The 21,808-nt window shown below is 44.6% G+C and overlaps 1 protein-coding gene across 1 annotated transcript; it reads right to left on the bottom strand.

Annotated features, from left to right (window-relative positions):
- Positions 1 to 15,333: 15,333 nt before the first annotated feature.
- TENT5D (terminal nucleotidyltransferase 5D) lies at positions 15,334 to 16,509 on the bottom strand. The gene has a single exon (XM_058814303.1). It carries the CDS (start codon positions 16,507 to 16,509, stop codon positions 15,334 to 15,336), a length of 1,176 nt encoding a protein of 391 aa, XP_058670286.1.
- Positions 16,510 to 21,808: the final 5,299 nt, after the last annotated feature.

Here is a 21,808-nt window from a genome sequence, read left to right as displayed (position 1 = left end):
TTATCCCCACAGAGAATCCCCAGCACCAGCAGCCCCCAGGCTCCAGCTCATTACAGCAGATAAAAACCACCACAGTCTTATCAATGCCACAGCAAATAACACCAGAAATAAACTGATTTTTTATAGTAGGCACTGCCTCAAACACAACCTCAGCTCTGTGAGCAAAGGTCCCTCACCAAGGAGCACTCAAGGTGTTGCTCAATAGGTTCAGGTAACAAATGACCTGCCTGCTAATTAAAAGCTAATTATGTCCTGCAAGAAATTGCTAGCAGATGTTCTGAGTAAATAACAGGAGAGGCTGGGCAGGTGCTGTCCTTTCTCCCAGCCCTGGGAAAGGGAGCTCTTACAAAGGTCTCTGGAAGTTCTCTGCCTTCAATTTTATGCAAATTGTAATTATTTCATTCAAGTTTTGTTGTTTGTGCCTTGGGTGCAGTGTTGTCCCCTGGCTGGCTCTGCAGGCAAATGTCCTTTTCTGTTTTGCTCTGCCATTCTTTTATTTGAGTAAATCCAACTCAGGTGTTTCTGTCTTCCTGAAAAACAAACCAAGGAATCTGCAAAAAGCTTTTGGGGATGCTGAATGCTTGTCCCTGGTTACCTGCCAGGGGATGAGGCTGGGGAAGGAAAACCCTTGGGAGTGATAAAAACAACTCTGTGTTCCAGGTGGGTCAAAATTCCAATTCCAGCTCTAAATGAGCAGAAATTCTCCTTCTCCATTGGATGCAAACCTCTGAATCCTCTAATTTAGTCACAGCCCCAAAACCTGGGCAGGGAAAATGTTTTTAGGGGGAATTGAAGGATGGAAGAAACAGCAAATACCCCCCAAGTGAGGAAATGGACCCCAGATTATTCTTGTCTGGCAGAGCTGATTTGGGGCCATCAGTGCCCCTGGCAGCTCCTGGTTCCAGTGCCACATCCAGGTGCCACCTGCAGCTCCTGTCACTGGAAAATTCACTATTTCTGGAATTTGCACACCTTCATGTATGTGGTGTTGTGTCTTTATTCTCCTGTTTGGACACTGTGGAAGTGGGACAGGTCTGAGCTGTTCTGGGGTGAAAGGATGGAAATTCCCTCAACACACACAATTCCTGTGCTCTCCTTTACTCCCCTAGAATGAAACTCCACTGCATTCTTTTAATTTCCCCCTCATCACAAATAATATGGTGGGTGCAGGATTTTCTCTTTATAAAAACACAACTGCAAAAGGTTTGTAGGATTTGATGTTCCTGAAAACGCACAGCAGTGGGAAAGGGGGGACTGGGAAAAAAATCCCCAATGTTCATAATTCAGGTGGCAGAGTTGGGTTTAGCTGGGAGGGAAACCTTGGATGAACCCAGAGGGGGAAGAGGAAGAGGAGGAGGAGGAGGAGGAGGAGGAGGGGTGGGAGAGGCCTCCTGGGTGCCATCCAGGATCCCTCCCTGTGTTATTTTACTGCCCACATCCCATAAAATGCCAGAGCAGAGTCTCCAGAGCTGTGTGCCAACTCAAGGAGGACACGTTGATCTGTCCCAGCCCACCTGGAATTGTGACCTGGGATGGCACAGGGTCCCCAGGCACTGCAGACTCACCTGGTGCAGTGTGTGACATCCAGCAGGGATTGCTCATCCCAGTGTTTTGTCTCTGCTCCCACGACGTGCACAGCAATATCCCATTATTGTCTTCATTTATCAATATTACATTATTGTGTTCATTTATCTGTGACATTTCAGCAGAGCTCTTGCAGATGTCTCTGAGCAGCGCTCACAATGATGATAGTTTAGGTTTTTAGGTTTTTTTCCTCTTCAGAGTGAATTTTTCCACACCTCATAGAGCTGGGAAGTCTCATTTTAGGAGAAAACTCATTTTTTTATCACCCAGTGTAGATTCATACTTTTCTTCAATCTCAAATCCCCCTCTGACTGTGGCAGCCTGGGCAGGGAGGAGCCAGGACACTCTGAGGATTCTCTTCCAGGTTTGGCACCAATTTCTGTCCCTGTTGGAAGGGCCATGGTGAGATCTCACACAGGTTTAATCATTAATGTGATCCAGGCCCCTCCTTCCCACCCCTAAAAGTAATTCTTATTGAGCTTTCAAATGGATAATTGACTGCAGCCAGCACAGCTCCTCTGATGCAAAACAAGCTGCAGGATTTAAATCAATAGAATGCAATTCCCCATTTTTATCTCAGCAAGGTGAGCCCCAAGGAGAGGGGAGGGGATAGAAATGGTGTTTCCTTGCCAAACCTTCCTGCCTCACCCAGTGGGTAAATTCTGATCCAATAAAGCTGCTGGGGGAATATTTATTTTGTTGATCACACAGTTTTAACTCCCTCAATGATAGTTTGTGTTGGTCTAGCCAGGGGGTGGATGAAGAGTTTTGCATTGGTCACTGGAGTTCCATTTCCAGACATTTCTCCTCTCTTGTGCTGTTACAGGCGGCTGTACTGGGCTCTGTTTTGGGGAATGGAGGATTTATGAAGGAAGGAATTGTTCCCTGTGAGGGTGGGGAGGCCCTGGAATGGATTTCCCAGAGAAGTTGTGGCTGCCCCATCCCTGGCAGTGTCCCAGGCCAGGTTGGATGGGGAAGGTGTCCCTGCCCATGGGATGACTTGAACATCCCTTCACACCCAAACCATGCTGTGATTCCACAAAATACCTTTTATTTTGCATTGTGCATAAAATTACAAAATTTAGATTGGCTTGGTAGGGAAGCCGCTCTGTGACCTCATTCACAGGGGTGTGAGGATGAGGGGAGAGATGAGGATCTGACTCCATGTTTCAGAAGGCTGATTTATTATTTTATCATATATATTATATTAAAACTATACTAAAAGAATAGAAGAAAAGATTTCATCAGAAGGCTAGCTAAGAATAGAAAAAGAAGGAAATGATAACAAAAGCTTCGGTCTCGGACAGAGTCTGAGCCAGCTGACTGTGATTGGCCATTAATTAGAAACAACCACATGAGACCAATCACAGATGCACCTGTTGCATTCCACAGCAGCAGATAACCATTGTTTACATTTTGTTCCTGAGGCCTCTCAGCTTCTCAGGAGGAAAAATCCTAAGGAAAGGATTTTCCATAAAAGATGTCTGTGACAGCCACTCAGCACTCCCAGCTCGTGGCACTTCCCCCTGGCTCCCCTCACACCTGCCACAGCCCCAGACAGCCCAGTCAGGAATTTCCAGCTGGGATTTGTCCCTTCCAGGGCTGCTCCAGCCCAGCAGCTCCTGTGCAGCCCAGTTATGCAATGATTCCCTGGCCCTTCCCTGTGTGAGCAAAGGTGGGGAAGTGCAGAAGTGCAGGGAGCTCAGGCAATGCTGAGTGTTTCTATTTCTGCTGGTGCTGCTGAGCCTCTGCCCTGCTCTGCGTGGGCTGGAGGGGACAGAAAAACACTCACATGGTGATTGGAGAGGTTTTGCCTTGAACGGAGCTGTGCAGAATCCCTGATTTGGGCAGGGATGGGATCAATGCCTCGCTCTGCCCTTGAGGAGGTTCCTGCGCCTCTTCCAAGCCAGAGAAACCCCTGACTCATTCATGCCACAGCCCAGGTCCTGAATGGAATTCTCAGGATGCCTCCAAGTCCATTAAAGCCAGCAGAGCTCCTCCTGCTCAGGGAAAGCAGGCTGGAGTTTGTCTTTCCGTGCATTAACATCACATGGCAGAAACGCGGAGCTGCGTCCCCACCTGACCCTGAGATGGATCAAAAGATCAATAAGATTTCAGTTTGCATCATTTATCTGTAATTTCAGATGCCTTTAAGCAGCAAATTTACTAAATCCTTTATTATTCTGACTTAACCAGAAAGCAGCAATCATTTCTTCTCTCAGAGTGGGAGCATGGAGATATTTGCTCTTAAATTCAGTGCCTGGTGTGGGTTTGTTCCCAAACTCTGTTCTTTGTGGCTGAGCATCCCAAATATTTACCAAGCTACAGAAGACAAGGTGGGAAAGGCCAGTTTCATTTATTTAGCCTAAACCCCTGGGCAACACAAATGCTGGGCTGCCCTGGTGCCATTTAAATATTTATATAGAGCCATCAGCTGCTTGACCTGCTCCCTTCTTTATTAAACAGATCCTGTGGATAAATGAATCTGCTTCTGCCACTTCCATTGGGGTTTAGAGCCAAATCCCACAGTTTGCTGTGACTTGGGGCTGGCATTCTCTTTGGCCATAAGTAATCCCCTGATGATGAACTTTTCTCCCAGTCTGATGGATCACTGTTCCAGCAAGTGTTTCCCTTCAGGATGAGAGCCCACACTCCTCCACTCCCTCTGCTGATTTAATCAGACTTTTGGGAAGAGGAAAATTCAGAATGTCTTAGCCTTCATTATATTGTAATTGATTTCTTTTATAGCTTTTCCTGATTGGTTTTGAGCTGGTTTTTCAGCCACCCTTCCCCTCAGTCATGTTTTACCTCTGTCTGCCGGAACCTGTCACGTCCTGCAGCCTCTGCCCTGGCTCGTTTGTCTCCCAGCTCCTGGCATGGCTGCAGGATCTCTCCCATTCCAGGTCATTAATCACCTGCCAGGACCCGAGCTGGCACCTCCACAACAAACCCAGAACAAACCTGCTGTCAGCAGAGCTCGCCATTGGGGTTATTTTCCTTTCATGTGCTCCATTATAAATTAATTCATTGTGTTCCATCCTCGCGCCCTGACAGGCAGTGGGTGTTGATTTCCAGGGATGACGCAGGAGGGTTTGTTCCCATTGCTGCCTCCTGCTCCTGACACAGCCACTGCTGGGGATGCTCCCACAGAACCTCCTCTGAATCCATGAATCCATGAATCCAATCCATGAATCCATGAGGGCTGTGCTGGTGGAATTTCACCCCTTGGCACGGTCTGTTGCAGCCTCAGCTCACCTTCCTCACCTCCTCGAGAATTTTCCCCCATGTGGAGATGCTTGAAATCCTCCTTGGGTCAGGTTTTCCTTAATTTTAGAGGAAAAAATGTCCTCAGCTCTTCACCTGGGGTTTTATAAACCCTTCTGGATTTGTGTAGCTGTCCTTTGGGATTTTGGTTGCAGTTGGTTTTATTTAAAAAGAAAGTTTGGTTCATGTTTCAAAACACAACAAAAAATATAACACTGGGAAACTGTTTTAAATGCATTTGATGTAAAATAATATTAAAAAAAAAAAAAAAAAGAAAAAAAGAAAAGAGAAGAGAGCAGAACTGCCTTCCACATACCCCCACAGGGCAGGGGTCACCTCCTCTTCCCTCACCCCAGCACTGACATTTGGGGTCGACCATGGGGAGCACTGGGACACCCCAAAGCTCTTGCCCTGGCAATGCTGGTTTAGCATTACAAGATCCAGTTGGATTTCAAGGATCATCTCCCAGCTGGGCAATGGACTCGACCCTGAAAATCCTCAGAAAATTGCTGAGTGCCCACCCCAGTGTTCATTATAGAGCCACGAGCTGGAAAAAGGCACTTTGTAACCTTCCCAAGCAGGATTTTGGGCAGAACCAAAAAAAAAAAGACACCTGTAATGAACCTGCACTGAGCTGGGCTGCAGCTCAGCCACGTCATCAGCAGAGGAAACTGTTCTATTTCATTAATTTTGCAGAAAATACATGGGAGCTTCTGCCTAATGAATACTAATAGACCCTTTAAAGCTCATTTACCAAATCCTTACAATTAATGGACAATGGGAGGCATCACTTACAGAGCACATCTGAGCAGCCCCAAAATATTCTATTTGTTTGTCCCAATAATTGCAAAATAAAATACATTGATTGCTCCATATTTATGAATTCAAGAGCTATTTGTGTCTGTGCTCTGTGTAATGAAGGTTATAAAAGCATCTTAATGCAAAGTACAAGGAAAACTTGAAAACTGCATGAAATTTGGGAAACAAGACCTTGTGAGTCAGTCATTTACTCATGTTCTCTCCCACCAAAGCACAGGGAGGATGATGCAAACAGGATGTAGGAGGATTTGTGGATATTTATGAGCAGGTGCTCTTCAGCTGGAGTCAGGTTTGGAGTAATTGGCACCTGAGGCTGCCAGGGGATTTCAGTGGGAGCAGGAATTCTCTGCAGAGTGTCCTTGGATCTGCAACAGGATCTGTCACTGCAGGCACAGCACAGGGAATCCCAGCATGGTTTGGGTTGGAAGGGACCTTAAAGCTCATCCAGTTCCACCCTATCCCATGGGCAGGGACAATTCCACTGTCCCAGGCTGCTCCAAGCCCCATCCAACCTGGCCTTGGACACTTCCAGGGATGGAACAGCCACAGCTTCTCTGGGAAATCCATTCCAGGGCCTCCCCACCCTCACAGGGAAGGATTTCTCCCAATTCCACCCCACCCAGCCCTGTCCTCTGGGAGTGGGAGCCATTCCTGCCCCATTCCCCTCTGTCCAAGGGGAGCAGTGGCACTGCACAGGCTCTGCTGCTGTGTTGAGCCCTTCACCCCCACCCTCCATGAGGTTTTCCCAACAGGAATTTGAGCCCAAACCCACCCTGCTGATGAGGTGGCAGTGCCCAGCCTCTGGTCCCACTGCCTTTCCCAGAGCTGGGGGGGCTGCAGGAATTTGGGCCCTCCAAACCTTGCAATCGAGGATTTCCAGTCAAGAGCCGCCTGCTTCCTTTTATTTCCAGTCTGGAGCCGTTTCATGTTGACATTGTCTCTGCAAAGACATTTTGCCAGGTTTTCTTCTGCTTTAGAGCAAAAGCCAGCTGCAGCACAGAGCAGGCAGAAGGTCTTCAAGAAGTGAAAAAATGCCAGAAGTGTGTGCATGGCTGGGTCCTGGGATTTTCCATGTGGGGTGATGGTAGCAAGGGATAAATAGAAGCATCCCCAAAAGGGGAAAAAACTCCCATTGCATTTAAACCACGGAGCTGAACCCCAGCAAAACAGTGCCCAACTGCTTCTTGTCTGTGCTGAGAAATATCCAGCAGGCATTTAGCCTTATTCTCAGGGCTTTGGTCACAGCTCCACCACATCCATCTCCCTGTGGTTTCCACATTCCCTGGTTAAAGCTGGGCCTCCAGCAGTGCTGGGTCTGTTGGGTATCACCTGCTAACGAGGCCATCCATCTCTCCCAGGCCAGGGGAACCAGACTCACGTGGCTCTTCAGTGATTTTCATCATTTTTTAACTGAATTATCGAAATCCACAAGTGCTGTTTTCAGTTTTCATCTTCAACGTGCCCATCCATCCTTCCTCTTATTTCCCCTTATTCAGCAACCACCACCTGCAGCTCTGGGGAGGGATCAGCCTCTCAGAACACCCAAAATGCTGCCAGCCCCAGCCAGTCGAGGTGGCAGCACCTCTGTGGAGCAGCTGGGTGCTGATGATCAGCCCCAGCCCCTCCAGCCCATCCATCAGGGCTGTTCCTGGGGGGAAGCAGCTCTGTGAGGCTGCAGAGCCAATCTGTGCAGCCTTCAGGACAGGGGTTTAATAATTCAGTGGTTTTTTTTTCTTCCAAGCATCATTTATTAGCTCTTTACAGAGCTGTTTGCTGCTCAGTCAGAAACTAAAGCCAATATTCTTGGTCAGTGTGTGGCTCTAATGCTGTTAAACTTCAGAAAACCTCATCAGCAGTGATTTGGCCCCAGGTATGAGCAAGTGAGGAGGTAAACAGCAGCGTTTTCCTGCTGGCCTGTGGATCTGAGGAGCCTGGCAGGCTCTTGTTGCAGCAGATCTGGCTCTTGGGCATGGCCACACTCCCCATGGAACCAGTGCCTTGTGCCAGACAATGAATGGTTTGGACACCCACCAAAATCTCCTCTGAGTCATTCTGAAACCTTGAAGTGCTGATCAGCATTGCTGGGGATGACAGGAAGCCCTGGGAAAGAGGGAGGAAAGCTTTCATTTTGCTATTTTTTTTTTTTTTTAATAATTACCTTTTATAGAATGAATTCTTTTGCTTGAGTGGATCCTGAGGTGGGAGAGCGGCTGAGTCCCACACACGGGGATGGCACCAGAAACGTTTCAGGGCAGAGCTCTCAGTAAATCAGACTGAATTCATCAGCAGTTTCTTCCTGCAAAAGTCTATTTGCAGGGCTGGGATTAGCCACCAAAGCTGCCCTGGCAGGAGCGGCAGAAGCTGTGACACCTCGAGGTGTGGAGCTCGGCCATTCCCATGGAAACATCGGCAGCACCAGGGAGGGGACACGGCCTGGTTCAGCGGCTCTGACACTAATGACATAATTAGCTGTGCTAAAAGTCACGGCTGGGAGCAGCCACTTTGTTTCCAGGGTGACTGAAGTGCCACAAATGACGATGTCCAGTGGTGTTTCCATAGAGCTGCAGTCCTGGCAGGGTGGGACAGAGGGTCTGTGACCGTTCACGGGGGTCTGAGGATGAGGGAAGAGATGAGGATCTGACTCCATGTTTCAGAAGGCTTGATTTATTATTTTATGATATATATTACATTAAAACTATACTAAAAGAATAGAAGAAAGGATTTCATCAGAAGGCTAGCTAAGAATAGAAAAAGAAGGAAATGATAACAAAAGATTCGGTCTCGGACAGAGTCTGAGCCAGCTGACTGTGATTGGCCATTAATTAGAAACAACCACATGAGACCAATCACAGATGCACTTGTTGCATTCCACAGCAGCAGATAATCATTGTTTACATTTTGTTCCTGAGGCCTCTCAGCTTCTCAGGAGGAAAAATCCTAAGGAAAGGATTTTTCATAAAAGATGTCTGTGACAAGGGTCCTCTGTGGCCACCAAGCAGAACATGGACACGGCCAGAGGATCCATTCTGACCCCCAAGCTGGGATCACCCAGCCTCACCCAGACCAAGGGAGCAGTTGGTTTTATTTAAAAAGAAAAAAAACCTTTGGTTTGTGTTTCAAAACCAACCAAAAAAATAATAGAAGTGTTCCAGGCTGGGATCCTTCTTCCTTGGCTGCCCACAGGCATTGAGCACCCCTTGTTTTGTACATTCACAGGAGAACATATTGGTTTTACCTAAACCACTCTCCCCCAGGGATCTTCCTTAGTTTTTGTCCTAGAACCTGTTTTCGTGTTATGTTACTGAGAAACAATGCGGAAACAATCCCATTTCAGTTCAGGAAAGCACCTGAATATTCCCAGGACCGTGTCTCAGTGAAAGAAGCACAGCACACCTGCCTGCACCATATCTTAGATAAAAACACTCGTGACAGTTTGTTTTCCTGCAGAAGTTGAGAAATTCATTCACTGGATACAGTATTTAAAGGTCTAAATGATCATAATGTTCCACAAGTGAGCGTTTGGGATGGAAATTTGGTTAAGGATGTGAAATGAGTTGTGGGTACTTTAACATGGGAAGGTCACAGCTCTTTCTCCTGATCTGAGGGTAAATCAGACATTCAAGGCTGGTGCTGAATCCAGATCTGTGCTTGGGCAATGCCATTCCCTGGGAACAGCCAGGGAATATCAACAGCAGGACAATATCAAGGGATCTATTCCAACACCCATTTGGATCCTTGAGACAGAACCACGAGCTGCAGTTCCAGCCCATTGTCTGGGAAATGTCAGGAGCTGAGGAAACGCTAGAGGAAGAAATTGTTGGCATGAATGGTGAGAGCACTGCGGGGTCTCATCATCCCGAGCTGGGAATTGTCCTCCTCCTGCTGCTCCATGGGGAAAACAGGAGGGCAAAGCCAGCCCTGGGCAGCTCCTGGGATGTGGAAACGCTGCTGGGTTTGTGTGTGCAGAAATCCAGGGACATATGGGCAGCATCCTGTCCCTGTCTGCTCCAGCAGCAAACCAGGAGGAGTGTGAATAAACTCTTATCAACAACAGGAGGGAAATATTTATAGAAAAATGAAACAGAGGATGGAGGAAAGGGGTTCCAATTGGAGGGTGGGCTTGGGAGGGAGTGGGGCTGCATCGTGGAGGGGTTTGCTGTTCCCATGCAACCAGACATGATGAAAATGAAATAAAAATGACATTAACCTGGGGATGTACAAGCACACAATGCCCATAAACATCCATGATCTGCATCCAGCTCTCCAGAGGACTTATTTTTACTTTTATTTTGGAATCCTAGGCAGAGTGAGCAGCCTTCGAGTGTATTTATTACGGTCTTGAGTTGCTTTCCATGGTAACTAATTGTGATTTCCGAGGCACAGGTTCTGCAATGGCACAGGATGAAATGGAGCTGAATATGGAGGCAGCTGAGAAGAAGAAAATCACTTGCTTATGAAATGGTCTTTAATGATGGGGATTGATGGAGCAGAAAAAATGGGGGTGGCAGGCACTAGAACACAAAGCAGCTCTCTCAGCTTCATGTATTTCCTCAGATTTTGAATTCCTCAAGAAAACATCTGGTGAATATTTAAGGAAGGGAAACTCCCCTATATGTGCTGCCTTCTCACTTCCCCACTTCCCATTTTATTGAGGCAAACTCTTAAAAATCCAACTGTATTAAAAAACCAGTCTGGAACTGAAATTATTATAAAATGGTGTTTGTTGGTTAAAATAATGGGAGGGCTTTTACAAAAATTTACCCATTGCACAGTGAAAAAGGGGTGAAACAACCCTGTTTTGAGCAATGTTGGATAAAATTGAGGAAAAAATGTTTCCATGGAGTGCAGGGGTCTCACTGCCCTCCCACACCCTGGGATGGGTCCGGTGCCCAAGGAAGAGCTGAGTGGAGCTGGGGAAAACACTGAGGACCATTTTGAGCCAACTGGGAATTTCCAAGCTCTCACATGGGGTCAAAACCTCTGGAATGTTCCTGCCCCGGCTCTGTAAGACTCTCAGAGTCCATGGGATTTAACAGCTATGACACCTCCCCACAGAAACAGCAATATTGTCTTGTCCTCTTTAAAAACTCTGAATTAATGAGCAGTAGTGCAGAACCCAGCCCATGAAACAAACAAACAACAAAAACCCCTAAAAATCCCAAACCCAGAAAATCCAAGTAAACAACCAGAAACGTAACTGTGATGAATGTGGTTATGTTGCTCAGTTAAAACCCACAGGTTTGTGGGAGTTTCTCCCACCCTGGCCCAACATCACCAGAAATCCTGGATAAATATGGGATCAGATTTGTGGGGATGTGCATGTAAAGTCCAATCCTTTGTCATTGAAGTATTAATTTTATTGACCCAGCAGACAGTGAGGTTTTTATTATAGAGATGTAGGCACTTCAAATGTGAGTATTTGACACAAGCCTGGTGCTGAGGAGCACAGAGCCATTCCAAGGGATGGGAGATCATTGGGAACCCTTCTAGAACTTTCCCTGTGGGTCTGCCAGGCTGAATCTGAGCCTGTGCTGTATCCACCTGAGGAGCTGTAACCAAATTTTCATCTCTCTTGCAGTTACCACACTTCAGGTTGGCTTCCTGGAGAAACCTCCAGCTGGAGCAATGAAGGGATTACAGGAAACCAGAGGTTAAATAAAATGTTCTTTTAATGATCACCCCCCAAATACCCAAAGGCACCAGTCAACACCGTGGACTAATGACCTACAAATTGGCGGGATTCTTACACATTTGTAGCATTACAATTTTTTTTTTTTCCACAGCTTCAGATGGCACATTAAGAGGAATATTTCATCTGCAACAGCTTTGTCCTGAATGCCCTTCCATGTGATTATTTAATAGAAAAAGAATCAAACCAAAACTGAGCTCGCTGCCCTCCTTTCTCCAGGTATTTCTGCAGCTCATCTTAAATCCACACCTGAATAACTCCAAATTTATTTCCAATTTATCACTGTAACTCCTTTAACACCACCCAAATCCCCTCACAGATCCTCAGGCTCCAGGTAACACATGGAGAGGCAACACCTCCACTGAGCACAATTTTGCATTTCTTTTATCCATTGCAAAAACCTCTGTAACGTGTCGAGTATAAAGCTCACAAAATACATTTTAAAGGAACTACCATAAAGTATTTGCTTCAAATAGACCTTTTACAACAAAACACAAAATTCAAAGGACTTTTTTTTTTTAAGGAAAGCACTTGAAACCGTAACACTTAGGTCCTGACAACATTAGATTACTTTAAGCTGTAAACCCTAAGAAGTTTTGTGATTAAATAAAATCAGCATTACAATTTTCAGGCATTATAATCATTGAACAGATTGTAACAACAAGATATAATTATAACGCAAACATGAAGCTCAGGAGACTGGCACTGAGAAAACTCTCAATTCTTTGTAGATTTAGATCTGCACATGATAAAATCAGTAACAACTGGAGAAGAGGTTCCAATATTCCATCCTACACACTGATATCAGCGTTTTGCAATCAGCAGTTAATACCTTTTTAATATTACTTTACAGAGTCATTATGACCTTGAACAAAAAAAACCCCTCCAGGTTAATTACTGCTGCCAGGTATCAATAGAACATCTGGAAGGAAATAATTCAAACCATCAGGTTTTGTTAATTGCCCCTGTAGGTGTAGATACATGAGATTTTATATATGTAAGGCTAAATTACATACATACATACATATATATATATATATATATATATATATATGCTTACATATACAAAATCACAACCTCAACCTTCAGAACTGAACTACCTCTAGGTAAGAAATATAAGACCTTTTTCCATAAATTTAAAGGGTTTATTTATACCTGAGAGATTTTTGCATATTGATGTCTTTGTACCTTTGCCTGTAGGTGCTCCCCTAAGTTTTTCCTCTTTCCTGGGGTACAAAGCCCATTTCAGCCAGGGGGGTTCTTCCCACCAGCTCCAGGGACTTTGGCTGAGCCCTTCCCTACCTAACCTGGATCAACAGAGAGGTGACAGAATTCAATATATACTTAAATAAAGTTCTGCACAAGTGCACAGGCTGGTTTATACAAATCCACAGCAAGTTCACCACTCCTGATACTTCCAACAATATCTGATTTTCAAAGTATTTTAGTGCTTTACTCAATGCATGTTTCTACTTGTTGGTTGGAGAACACCTTAGTGAAGAATTTTTCTGGGTTTTGGATCACTGGCCATGCAAGACACGCTGAAAATGCTCCTTCCTGCCTGACCTGTTCCCTGGTTCTTGGGGAGATCAACCCATTTTTCCAACCAGCAACCACGGACACCAGGAGTGGAGCAGTAATAAATCAATGTGGCAACACTACATTAAGGTCACAGGTCAGTGCAGATGGACTGAGACTTTCCAACAAATCTAAAGAGATCAGGAGCCCCCTTCCCCCTGAAATTTAAGGCATTTGGATGCCTGATTCCCACAGATTGCCCAGCCCAGCTCTCAGCTCCTCATCCCTGCAGATCCCAAGCAGTAGCAGGGACGTGACCCACGTAAGGCTCTTACAGAATTTCACAGTGCTATTTAACATGGCAAACCCCAAACGAAATGGAAAGGTTCCCTTTGTCATCCTGACAGCTCAATTAAAACAGAAATTAAAGGAATCCACCATGTCTCACTCCATTTTGCTCCTGACAGGGGGAATTCCCTAGAAGTGCTTTCATGCAAACATGGTGCTACCATAGCTGATCACAGAGCAATTATAATTGATGGTTTTATTAATTATAGTTTAACCAACAGAAATATCTTAGTGGAAGCGGAATAAAGTGTGCTTTCAGACACCAAATTATACATACCTGAAAAATCAGCAAAAGTAACAGTACTCTATTCATGAAAGACATCACAAAATTAATCAGATTCATCAGCAAAACCTTATTTTGTAGAAATACCAATTTTTTGCACTGTATTTTACAGAAAAAAGTTGACTTTAGTGATTATGGTCTTTGAACAATTCTTTGTTCAAATGTACAGGAATATAATGGGGGAAAGGGAAGCTACATTTCACTGGCAATCAGACTTCACAGACCTTAGAAAATTTAGAAATGTTTGATTCAAAACAGCACATTTATAGACCACATTTCTCTGTAAAATAAATCAAACTCCTGTGCCCAAGTAGAAGAAATTCCCAAGGCCTGACACCTGTTGGAAATGGATGCAATGCAGCCACTGCTCTGGAGCAGGAGGAGATGAGGATGAACAGTGACAGGGACAACACAGCAACACACAAAGTCAATGTAAGAAACTCTACAGCTTGCATTTCCAGTTGGCTGTTCCCATTTTACACCTACACCCTTTCCAAACCTCCTTTTCCCACTAGTCCTTGTTCCATATTCCTTTTCCCAAGTTTGGTTTGGTTTTTAGATCCATCTGTCCCAAACATGCTCATCCTGGAGAAACCCTCTGCCCATCACTGCTACAACCACTCTGCAACTCCAGGGTGTGTTTCCCTGTCCATGTTTCCCTTTCCATAATTTAGGAACTCTCTGGCACCATTTCCAGCATTTCATGGCGCAACTGGCACAGGGAGGCACTTATGTGACATGTTTAAAACTTATCTTTGGTAAACACTCACACACACAAAAATGTATAATTCATGTTTTGCTTCCTGATCATAAATCCTTGTTTGCTACTGGTGGATGTGTGCAGGTATCTAAACACAGACAGGACTTTACCAGTACAAAATAGTTTTTCAAATGCCACTGCCAAGGATTTTTTTAAATTCACCTAAAAATAGTGCCAGTCCTGGGCTTTTGGAGTTTTTTCCTGACTCTGTTTGTTGTGCATTAAAGCAGCTGTGATCAATAACAAATTAGTGATAGAAAGTGAGTCCATTCTGCTCAATTTTCACCTCCTTTCTCATCCTCTTGCCTTGGTTTTCAAAACCAATTTAATCAGAATAGTTGTACCTCTTACAGCTTTTGTTATCTGTGAGGCAGATCCTGGGCTCTGATGCTGCCTGACTTGAGCAGCCAAATCTTTCCCTGGGATCAGTGGAAATTTCAGATACACAAAATGCTGAGTCTGCTCTTGGCAGGGGCATTCCCTGCTCACCAGCACAAACCAGTTCTCTGGAGAGGGGAGTGACCCCGAGTCTCTGACTGACCTGAGGAACAATCAGCCACCAAGAGATGACCCAGCAATGTGTGGTTTCAAAGGTGCTGCAAATAAAAGTTGCTGGAACTGCATGGATAAAACCAAGGGATGATTGACTTTGACATACCCAGAGCACTGTCCCTTCTAATATCAGCCATTTCTACAGAGAGGTATTTAATTGGCTTCAGTTTTCATTGACACCATTTACATTTTTCTTAAGAATTTTTTTTTTAGAACCCAGAACTTAGTGCATTTCATTTTTACAAAATTAGAATAATTTATATCCTTCTCTTTTCATTGCAAAAAAATACAGCCCAAACACACATCAAGGTATAAACACTTCACGAATGACAGACGCTTCACTTATTTCACCTGCTTAATGGTGAGTTAGACATTGACCAACCAAACAACTTTGGCAACTTGCACAAAAATATGTCCTTAACTCAAAAGTGCTGATAAAACTCGCTTTAATGAGGCCTTTATTAAGGAGAGAACTGGAAAGGGAGGAGTGGTGAGTGCTTGGAGGCTGGAGTGCTCCTACACCATCCCGCTCTGTAGCTGTATGTGGAAAGGGTACGGCTGGTAGAACACAGGGGGTTGTCCGTGGGCAATGTAGTAGCTGCTGAAGTTTCTGTCACTGATATAGGGAGCAGGCTGATAGTAGCACGTGACGTTGGCCGCGTTGGGGATGATGTTCTGTTCTCCGAGCACTTTTAAAGCCAGGATTGTGATCATGTTGAGGGTTTGTCTTCGCTCGTGCCCCATCAGGCAGACTGTGCTCTTGTTCACCACCCCACGCAGGGTCATCAAGTAGTCGTACTTGCTCTTCTCCTCCCCGATGAAGTGGTTGCGCAGGTAGGACTCGATTTTCCTCTGCTGCTCGGCAACGTCGGGAAAATCAATGAAGAACCTGGAGCACATGTAACGTTCCAGAGATTTAATTTCAGCCTCATCCGCCGGCTTAAAGTCACGCACCAGGAGGTTGCTGTACTTGAGGAGGCCGCCTCCCCGGATCTCCTCCGGGTTGCGGGTGGAGATCAGTTTGTATTTCAGGTGGTCCATGGCCTGGCTGAAGTCCCCGTACATGCTCTCGGCGATGACGGCGGGGTGGCAGTCCTGTGTCAGGGGCCGGTCTGAGGCTCTGTAGATGGCCAGGATGGAGTCCAGGATGATCTGGAAGGAGTCCACGCTGAACTCGAACTGCCGCCGCAGCGAGCTGACGAACTTCAGCTCCACGTTCTTGCCGCTGTTGTTGGACAGGGAGATGAGGCTCCAGCGGTCGTGGTCGGTGGAGACTTTGACCATCTTCTGCACGTAGGCATCTTTCATGGTCTGAGCCGTGATTTTTTGCTTGTTAACGCATTTTGGCAAGAAGTCCAATAGGCAATTGAGAACCGCTTCCTTTACCACCTGGAACTCGAGCTCACTGGGAAGTTCCACTCCAAAAATGATGTCCAGGTCCTTGTAACTGGTGCCATTGTGCTTCACCAGGATGTGACTGGCAGTGGAACCGTTCAGGCGGATGTCCCTGACATGGATCTGCTTCTCAATGAGCTGCTCCTTTACCATATGGATTATATCCTTAGGCTTTACCTCCAGGGTTGGAAAATTTCCTCTCCCATGAATAGGTATAGCCTCAGTCAAAACCTGATCCAGGATTTTAATCTGATCCCAGGTGAGATAACTGAATCTGTGGTCCAAGTCCTCAGTCATTGTGGTATTGGTTGGCTAAACAGAAAAAGAGGAATTAGAGACAAATGTTAGAACTTTCTGGAATACGAGAGAGGACATTTCACTTGGTTATACTAAACTTCCTCCCTCAGTGTAGTGATGGAGCTGTTCATTTTAGAGACACAACCCCAGTTAATGGTCTGAGTCAACCACTGCACTTGTCACAGGCTTTTAATTGAATTTTAATGTACTCAGGTTTTAATCCTGCTGAGAAGCCATCACGTTATTGTATAACCCATGACTCAAAGTAAATGCAGCAAACCATATAGACCCAATTTAAAACTACTCAAAGGTTAATAACACAAAGTACTTGGTGGTTCTAATGGAACTCCAAATAAATTTCGCCATGAAGAGATAAAATGAGCAAAGTGAGCAAATTTGTTCTTTCTGTCCTGCCTAGACATCTCCCTTGATCTTCAGTGACTTGAATACTTAAAAGTACTAAAAGACCAGGAAGTTTTGTTGTGAGAACCAAGAATGTTGCAACCTGCTCCCTGTTTATCCAGCCATATGCCCTGGATGAACTTTGGTCTGTATGGATCATCTAAACACAGACATACTTTAATATCACTTGTGGTTAAAGGACTGGATATCTGATAATTGTCAAGTTGTTTCCATAACGTTTCTGTGGAAAATATTTCCCTTCTAAGCCATCAGCCATGTTCTACATTAATGTATCAATGCTGCAGGTCGTGGTTTGCAGATCTGGTGAGAAAACCCCTTTCAGTCTTGTGGAAAAAGGACCTCAAGAAAGAAGCACCTATAGAATACACGGGATATAAAGCTCAGCTTTGGGAATTTCTCAGTTTAAAATGATATCTTGAATTCACAGCATCACGTTTAACAATGAGATGAGACGCTCAGGTGGTGGCCAGGTGGCATCTGAAGGGTCTCAGTGAGGAACCAGCTGGGTGCAGGAAGTGCCGTTGGGAATCTGCCAGCGCCCAGAACCTGCTTCTGAAACACCTCCGAGTGTTTCTGCAGCCAGATGGCTCAAACATATTCTTTCAGCCAAAGCTCAAGGATAAAAATAAAGTAAAATCCTACTAAGTAACAACACTACAGAAAAGTCCCCACTGTTGTTTCTCTAACCAGTGGTGACTCCATATGTACGTTGTCATACATTCCCCTTCCCTCGCCTTCAGATTCCACATTCTGGAATATTTTAGTAATTTCAAGTAACTTGTGAGCTGCCAAATGGCTTGGGAATATGGCAGAGCTCTACTTCATATACTTCTGCTGGAATTTCAGCTCCCATTAAGCTGATCAGGAGCATATGTAATTCCAAGCACCTTCCTGGCCTCATGACAAAGAATGGGACTAACCAGATGTTTGAAGCTGAAGGAATGTTTTAAAAGTTGGCTAAAGCAGGACTGAAGTTGGGAATTTAATTGACAGTGTGAAGGTCTTGGAATCAGTCCCACAGGTCTGGCACAACCACGTAGCTCCTGGCATCATGTACATAGTGTATAATTCCACACCCATATCAGGTATGTTTTCAGGTGTATTCAGAAATATCCACATTTTTCCTGCAGGAGTTTAGAGGACACAACATTTGAACTGAAAAGGAGAGAAACTGCCCTTCGCAGCACTGCCAATTTTACATGCTAATGATTTCACCATTAAATATTCATAAGAATTCCATGGTAATTCCTTTAAAACTAGCTATGCATCCTTCAGAGCCTTTATGACAACTCAGTACAAGTCTATCCTAAAAACCAGCTTTTACAGAGAGCTACTGCTAATTCTGGAAGTGGGACAACCTTGGGTGGAGGCAGGTTGGAAGAAGGTTTTGATCAAATGTTTTTGCTGCCATGTTGTCACCTGAGTCATTCATACAATCACAGAATTAAGGTTGGAAAAGACTTCCAAGATCATCAAGTCCAGCTTTTTACATGCCAGATTGTGGTGGACCAGCCCAAATGATCCCCTAGCTAACTTAAAATTGTCAGAATTGCTGTCTAAGCAGTAATTTTTATTATGGCATTTGTTTGATATTGCAAAACTTTGACCTTTCTGAGGCTGATGATGTGACGTAAAAAAAAAGGGAGCAGAGAAGGGAATGTTGAAATTCAACCCCCTTTTAGCAGAGGGACCCTCTTCAAACACTTGGAAAGTCAGAAGATGGGCATATCTCTAAATAGCTTAGAAATCCTTCCTTTATTGCTACATGGTTTTAGGTATTTCAGATGTTACTGCAATATACTGAGGTTTGAAACTGAAAGGAGAAGGTAATGTCAGTAAATCTCTCTTTTGTGTTGAAGAGGCATCCCTCAAAATGTCATTTCTCTGAAGTGATTCCTGGAGAATCTGAGGAGGCTTTGGGAGCTCAGTCTCACCATAAATGTTTTATGATAAATATTAAAGAATTCTGTGCTGAAATAACACCTTCAACTCTGACAAGTGAGAAAAATGTACTAGGAAAAAACCCCAGGAATTCAGTTTTCAAAAATATAATTAATTTGCAGGTAAGGCTAAATAAACATTATTAGTAATAGTATTTTTTATGATTTACTAATTTTCTACCAGTTTGCAAGCCAATACTTTAACCTTTCACTCTCCTAGAAGGATTTTATTTTGTTATTTTCTTCAATCTTCTCTGGCAAAAAGAACAATTTCCAGGCACTTTAATAGTCATTAGGAACCTGATTTCTCAAAGCAGGGGCAAATTTACTTACTGAGGCGCTCAGGTTAATGCCATGAGTTATTATTAATGTGATTATCCTCTGTTAGAATGCATCAGCAGCAACACTGAGGTTCTAATTAGTCAAAGTGTTGTGTAAAACCAGAGATCCTGGGATGAAGGGAAGGAAACTCCCTGCATGTGACCACAGCACCTGGATGAAGCCAAGCACAAGTGAGTACTGAGCTGCTTAATTAGAAAAGAGGCTGGAAAATCACTTTATTCCTTGGAAACTGCTGCTGTTTGCAATGGAGGATGATCAGTTTACATGGGAAGAGAGTGATAGGATAGGGGGATAGTTTTAAAAGGAAGGGAGGTTTAGATGAAATTAGAGAAAAATTCCTCCCTGTGAGGGTGCTGAGGACCTGGCACAGATTCCAGAGCAGCTGTGGCTGCCCCTGGATCCCTGGAAGTGTCTAAGGCCAGGCTGGACAGGGCTTGGAGCAGCCTGGGACAGTGGAAGTGGAACTGGAAGCAGATGATCTTTAAGGTCCCTTCCAACCAAGCCATGCTGGGATTCTGTGATCCCTGGATGCAGATCCCTCACCGGCCCCCCCAATCCCAGCTCCCCTGCTGCCCTCTGCCAAAGAATTCCCTTTGTGAAACTCCTTCCACACAAATACCCCAAAGCATCTCAGGTGTTCCACATTCAGGGTCTTCTTGTCCTAAAGTCTGCATGTGGGCCAATGGGAGATGCACAAACATCACCACCATGGCAATGAAATGCAAAAGAGGGTGTTTTTTCCACACTTCATCAATATTTTAATTTACTGAGATTCTCTCCTAGTCATTTTTCTGAAGTTTTTTTGCTTGTGGATTTTAAAATGTTACCATAAACTGCAATAGACCCTGAATCCCATCTGATTTAAGATCTCTGCCAGGAAAAAGGATGAAGAAAAGCAGTTTTCAAGGTGTTTTCTTTTACATACACTGGCTAGAGAAGCACAGAATAAGATGGATCAGACCCAGTCAAGTCTTGTGATATATCATTCTTATTATAAGGTTAAAAAAATATTTCTCTGACTCAACTTCCAACTTGTCCTTGAGTGGTCACCTTCACCTGCTAAAGCAGTCACAATGTGGAAAAATGTTTGGATACTGAAACATAATATTGTTAGATTTTATCATTTATTTTCCTATTGAAATTAGAGGCTCTAATTTTCTTTTTGGAGCAAGCAGCTCTGAGTTTGGGCTGACAATGATGCTAAAATGTTTCATTAACCACCTCTTAGCTCTCCACTGTGCATGAGCTTCATCAAAAAAATCCAAGCAGATCTGGCTTTCCATCTGAATGAAGCAAATCTGCCATGCTAATGACAGCTTTCATGTTCCCCACAACTTTCACAGAAACAGATTCTTGCAGTCTAGAGAACAGTCTCATCAAATTTAGCTCATATTTTACTGATAAACTGTTTAGATTCTCTTTTTATATATTCCATAATGTTGATTCAGTGTGTTTTCAAAGGGTTTGCCATGTGCTGGCATTTTGAGGCAGGATACAGCTGAAATAGGTTTTGTGCAGCTGTGGCAGCTCCATCCTCTTCCCTTTGCTTCTATCTGCTCCCATGTTTTTCTGTTTACAATAAAGGTTGGGAATTGAAGCGTATTTAAATGCTCCAATTTTTTTTACTTTGCACTTGAAATCAGCTGTGCAGGGACCTCTCAGAGATCACAGAACTCCAGAGTGAGGGAGGTTGGAAAAGCCCTCCAAGACCATTGAGTCCAACCAGTGCCCATCCCCACCTTGTACCCAGCCCAGAGCTCTGAGTGCCACGTCCTTGGACACCTCAAGGGATGGGGACTCCAAACTTCCCTGGGAAGCCCCTGCCAAGGCCTGGCCACCCCTTCCATGAAGGAATTCCTGCTGCTGTCCAACCTGCACCTCCCCTGGCATGCCTTGAGGCTGTTTCCCCTCATTCTGTCCCTTGTTCCCTGGGAGAAGAGGCTGGAAAAGAGATGTAGCAAAATATCTTGGGAGCTGCTGTGGTGGTCTTGTTTTGGAGGATCACTCCAGAACCACTCACAGAAATTCTGCCATTCCTCTCACCTCTGCACTGGTTTTCCTGTTTACACATTACACACATCACTATAAATGCCCATGATCTCTTGCTAAAGCTTTATTTTAATTCAAAGATCAATTTCTCTATTAAGCTGGACATTTGGAAGTATTTTGCTCACTTACTTTAGAACTGCAGCTGGCATAAGTTCCAAAGGCAGGAATGTCAAATGTGGAGAGACTTCCAGTCGTAATTTAAACCCAGATGAGACAAGGAGAAGCAGTAAAACATCTGGGAAACCTAAATGGGGACATATTTAAACTGGTTTGACAGTGCTTTCCATGAGTTTTCCCTTCCATTACTGTTAATGCAGTGGTGAAGGCAGTGTTTATTTATCCTGTTATCAAGAGATAACGCATGAATTGCCATCAGTTTTCAGTCCAGTTCCCATCGAGTTTCCCTGGGATAACAAATGATAGCTCAGCTCTCCCCTGGCAGATAAGGCTGCAAGGTGGGCAAAATGCAAAGCTGTGGGCTTGGGCTGTGCCACAGAATGGCACCTTCAAGGGCACAAAAAGTAAACACAGGATGAGACTTGATC

The sequence above is a fragment of the Ammospiza caudacuta genome, chromosome 14 (genome assembly GCF_027887145.1).
Source record: "Ammospiza caudacuta isolate bAmmCau1 chromosome 14, bAmmCau1.pri, whole genome shotgun sequence".
Lineage (NCBI taxonomy): Eukaryota > Metazoa > Chordata > Aves > Passeriformes > Passerellidae > Ammospiza > Ammospiza caudacuta.
Note: the sequence above shows the minus strand (reverse complement) of the source record. Positions and strands in the feature narration are given on the sequence as shown.

Excerpts from the sequence above, each read along its gene's own strand:
- TENT5D (XM_058814303.1), bottom strand. The coding sequence starts at position 16,509 with ATGACTGAGGACTTGGACCACAGATTCAGTTATCTCACCTGGGATCAG.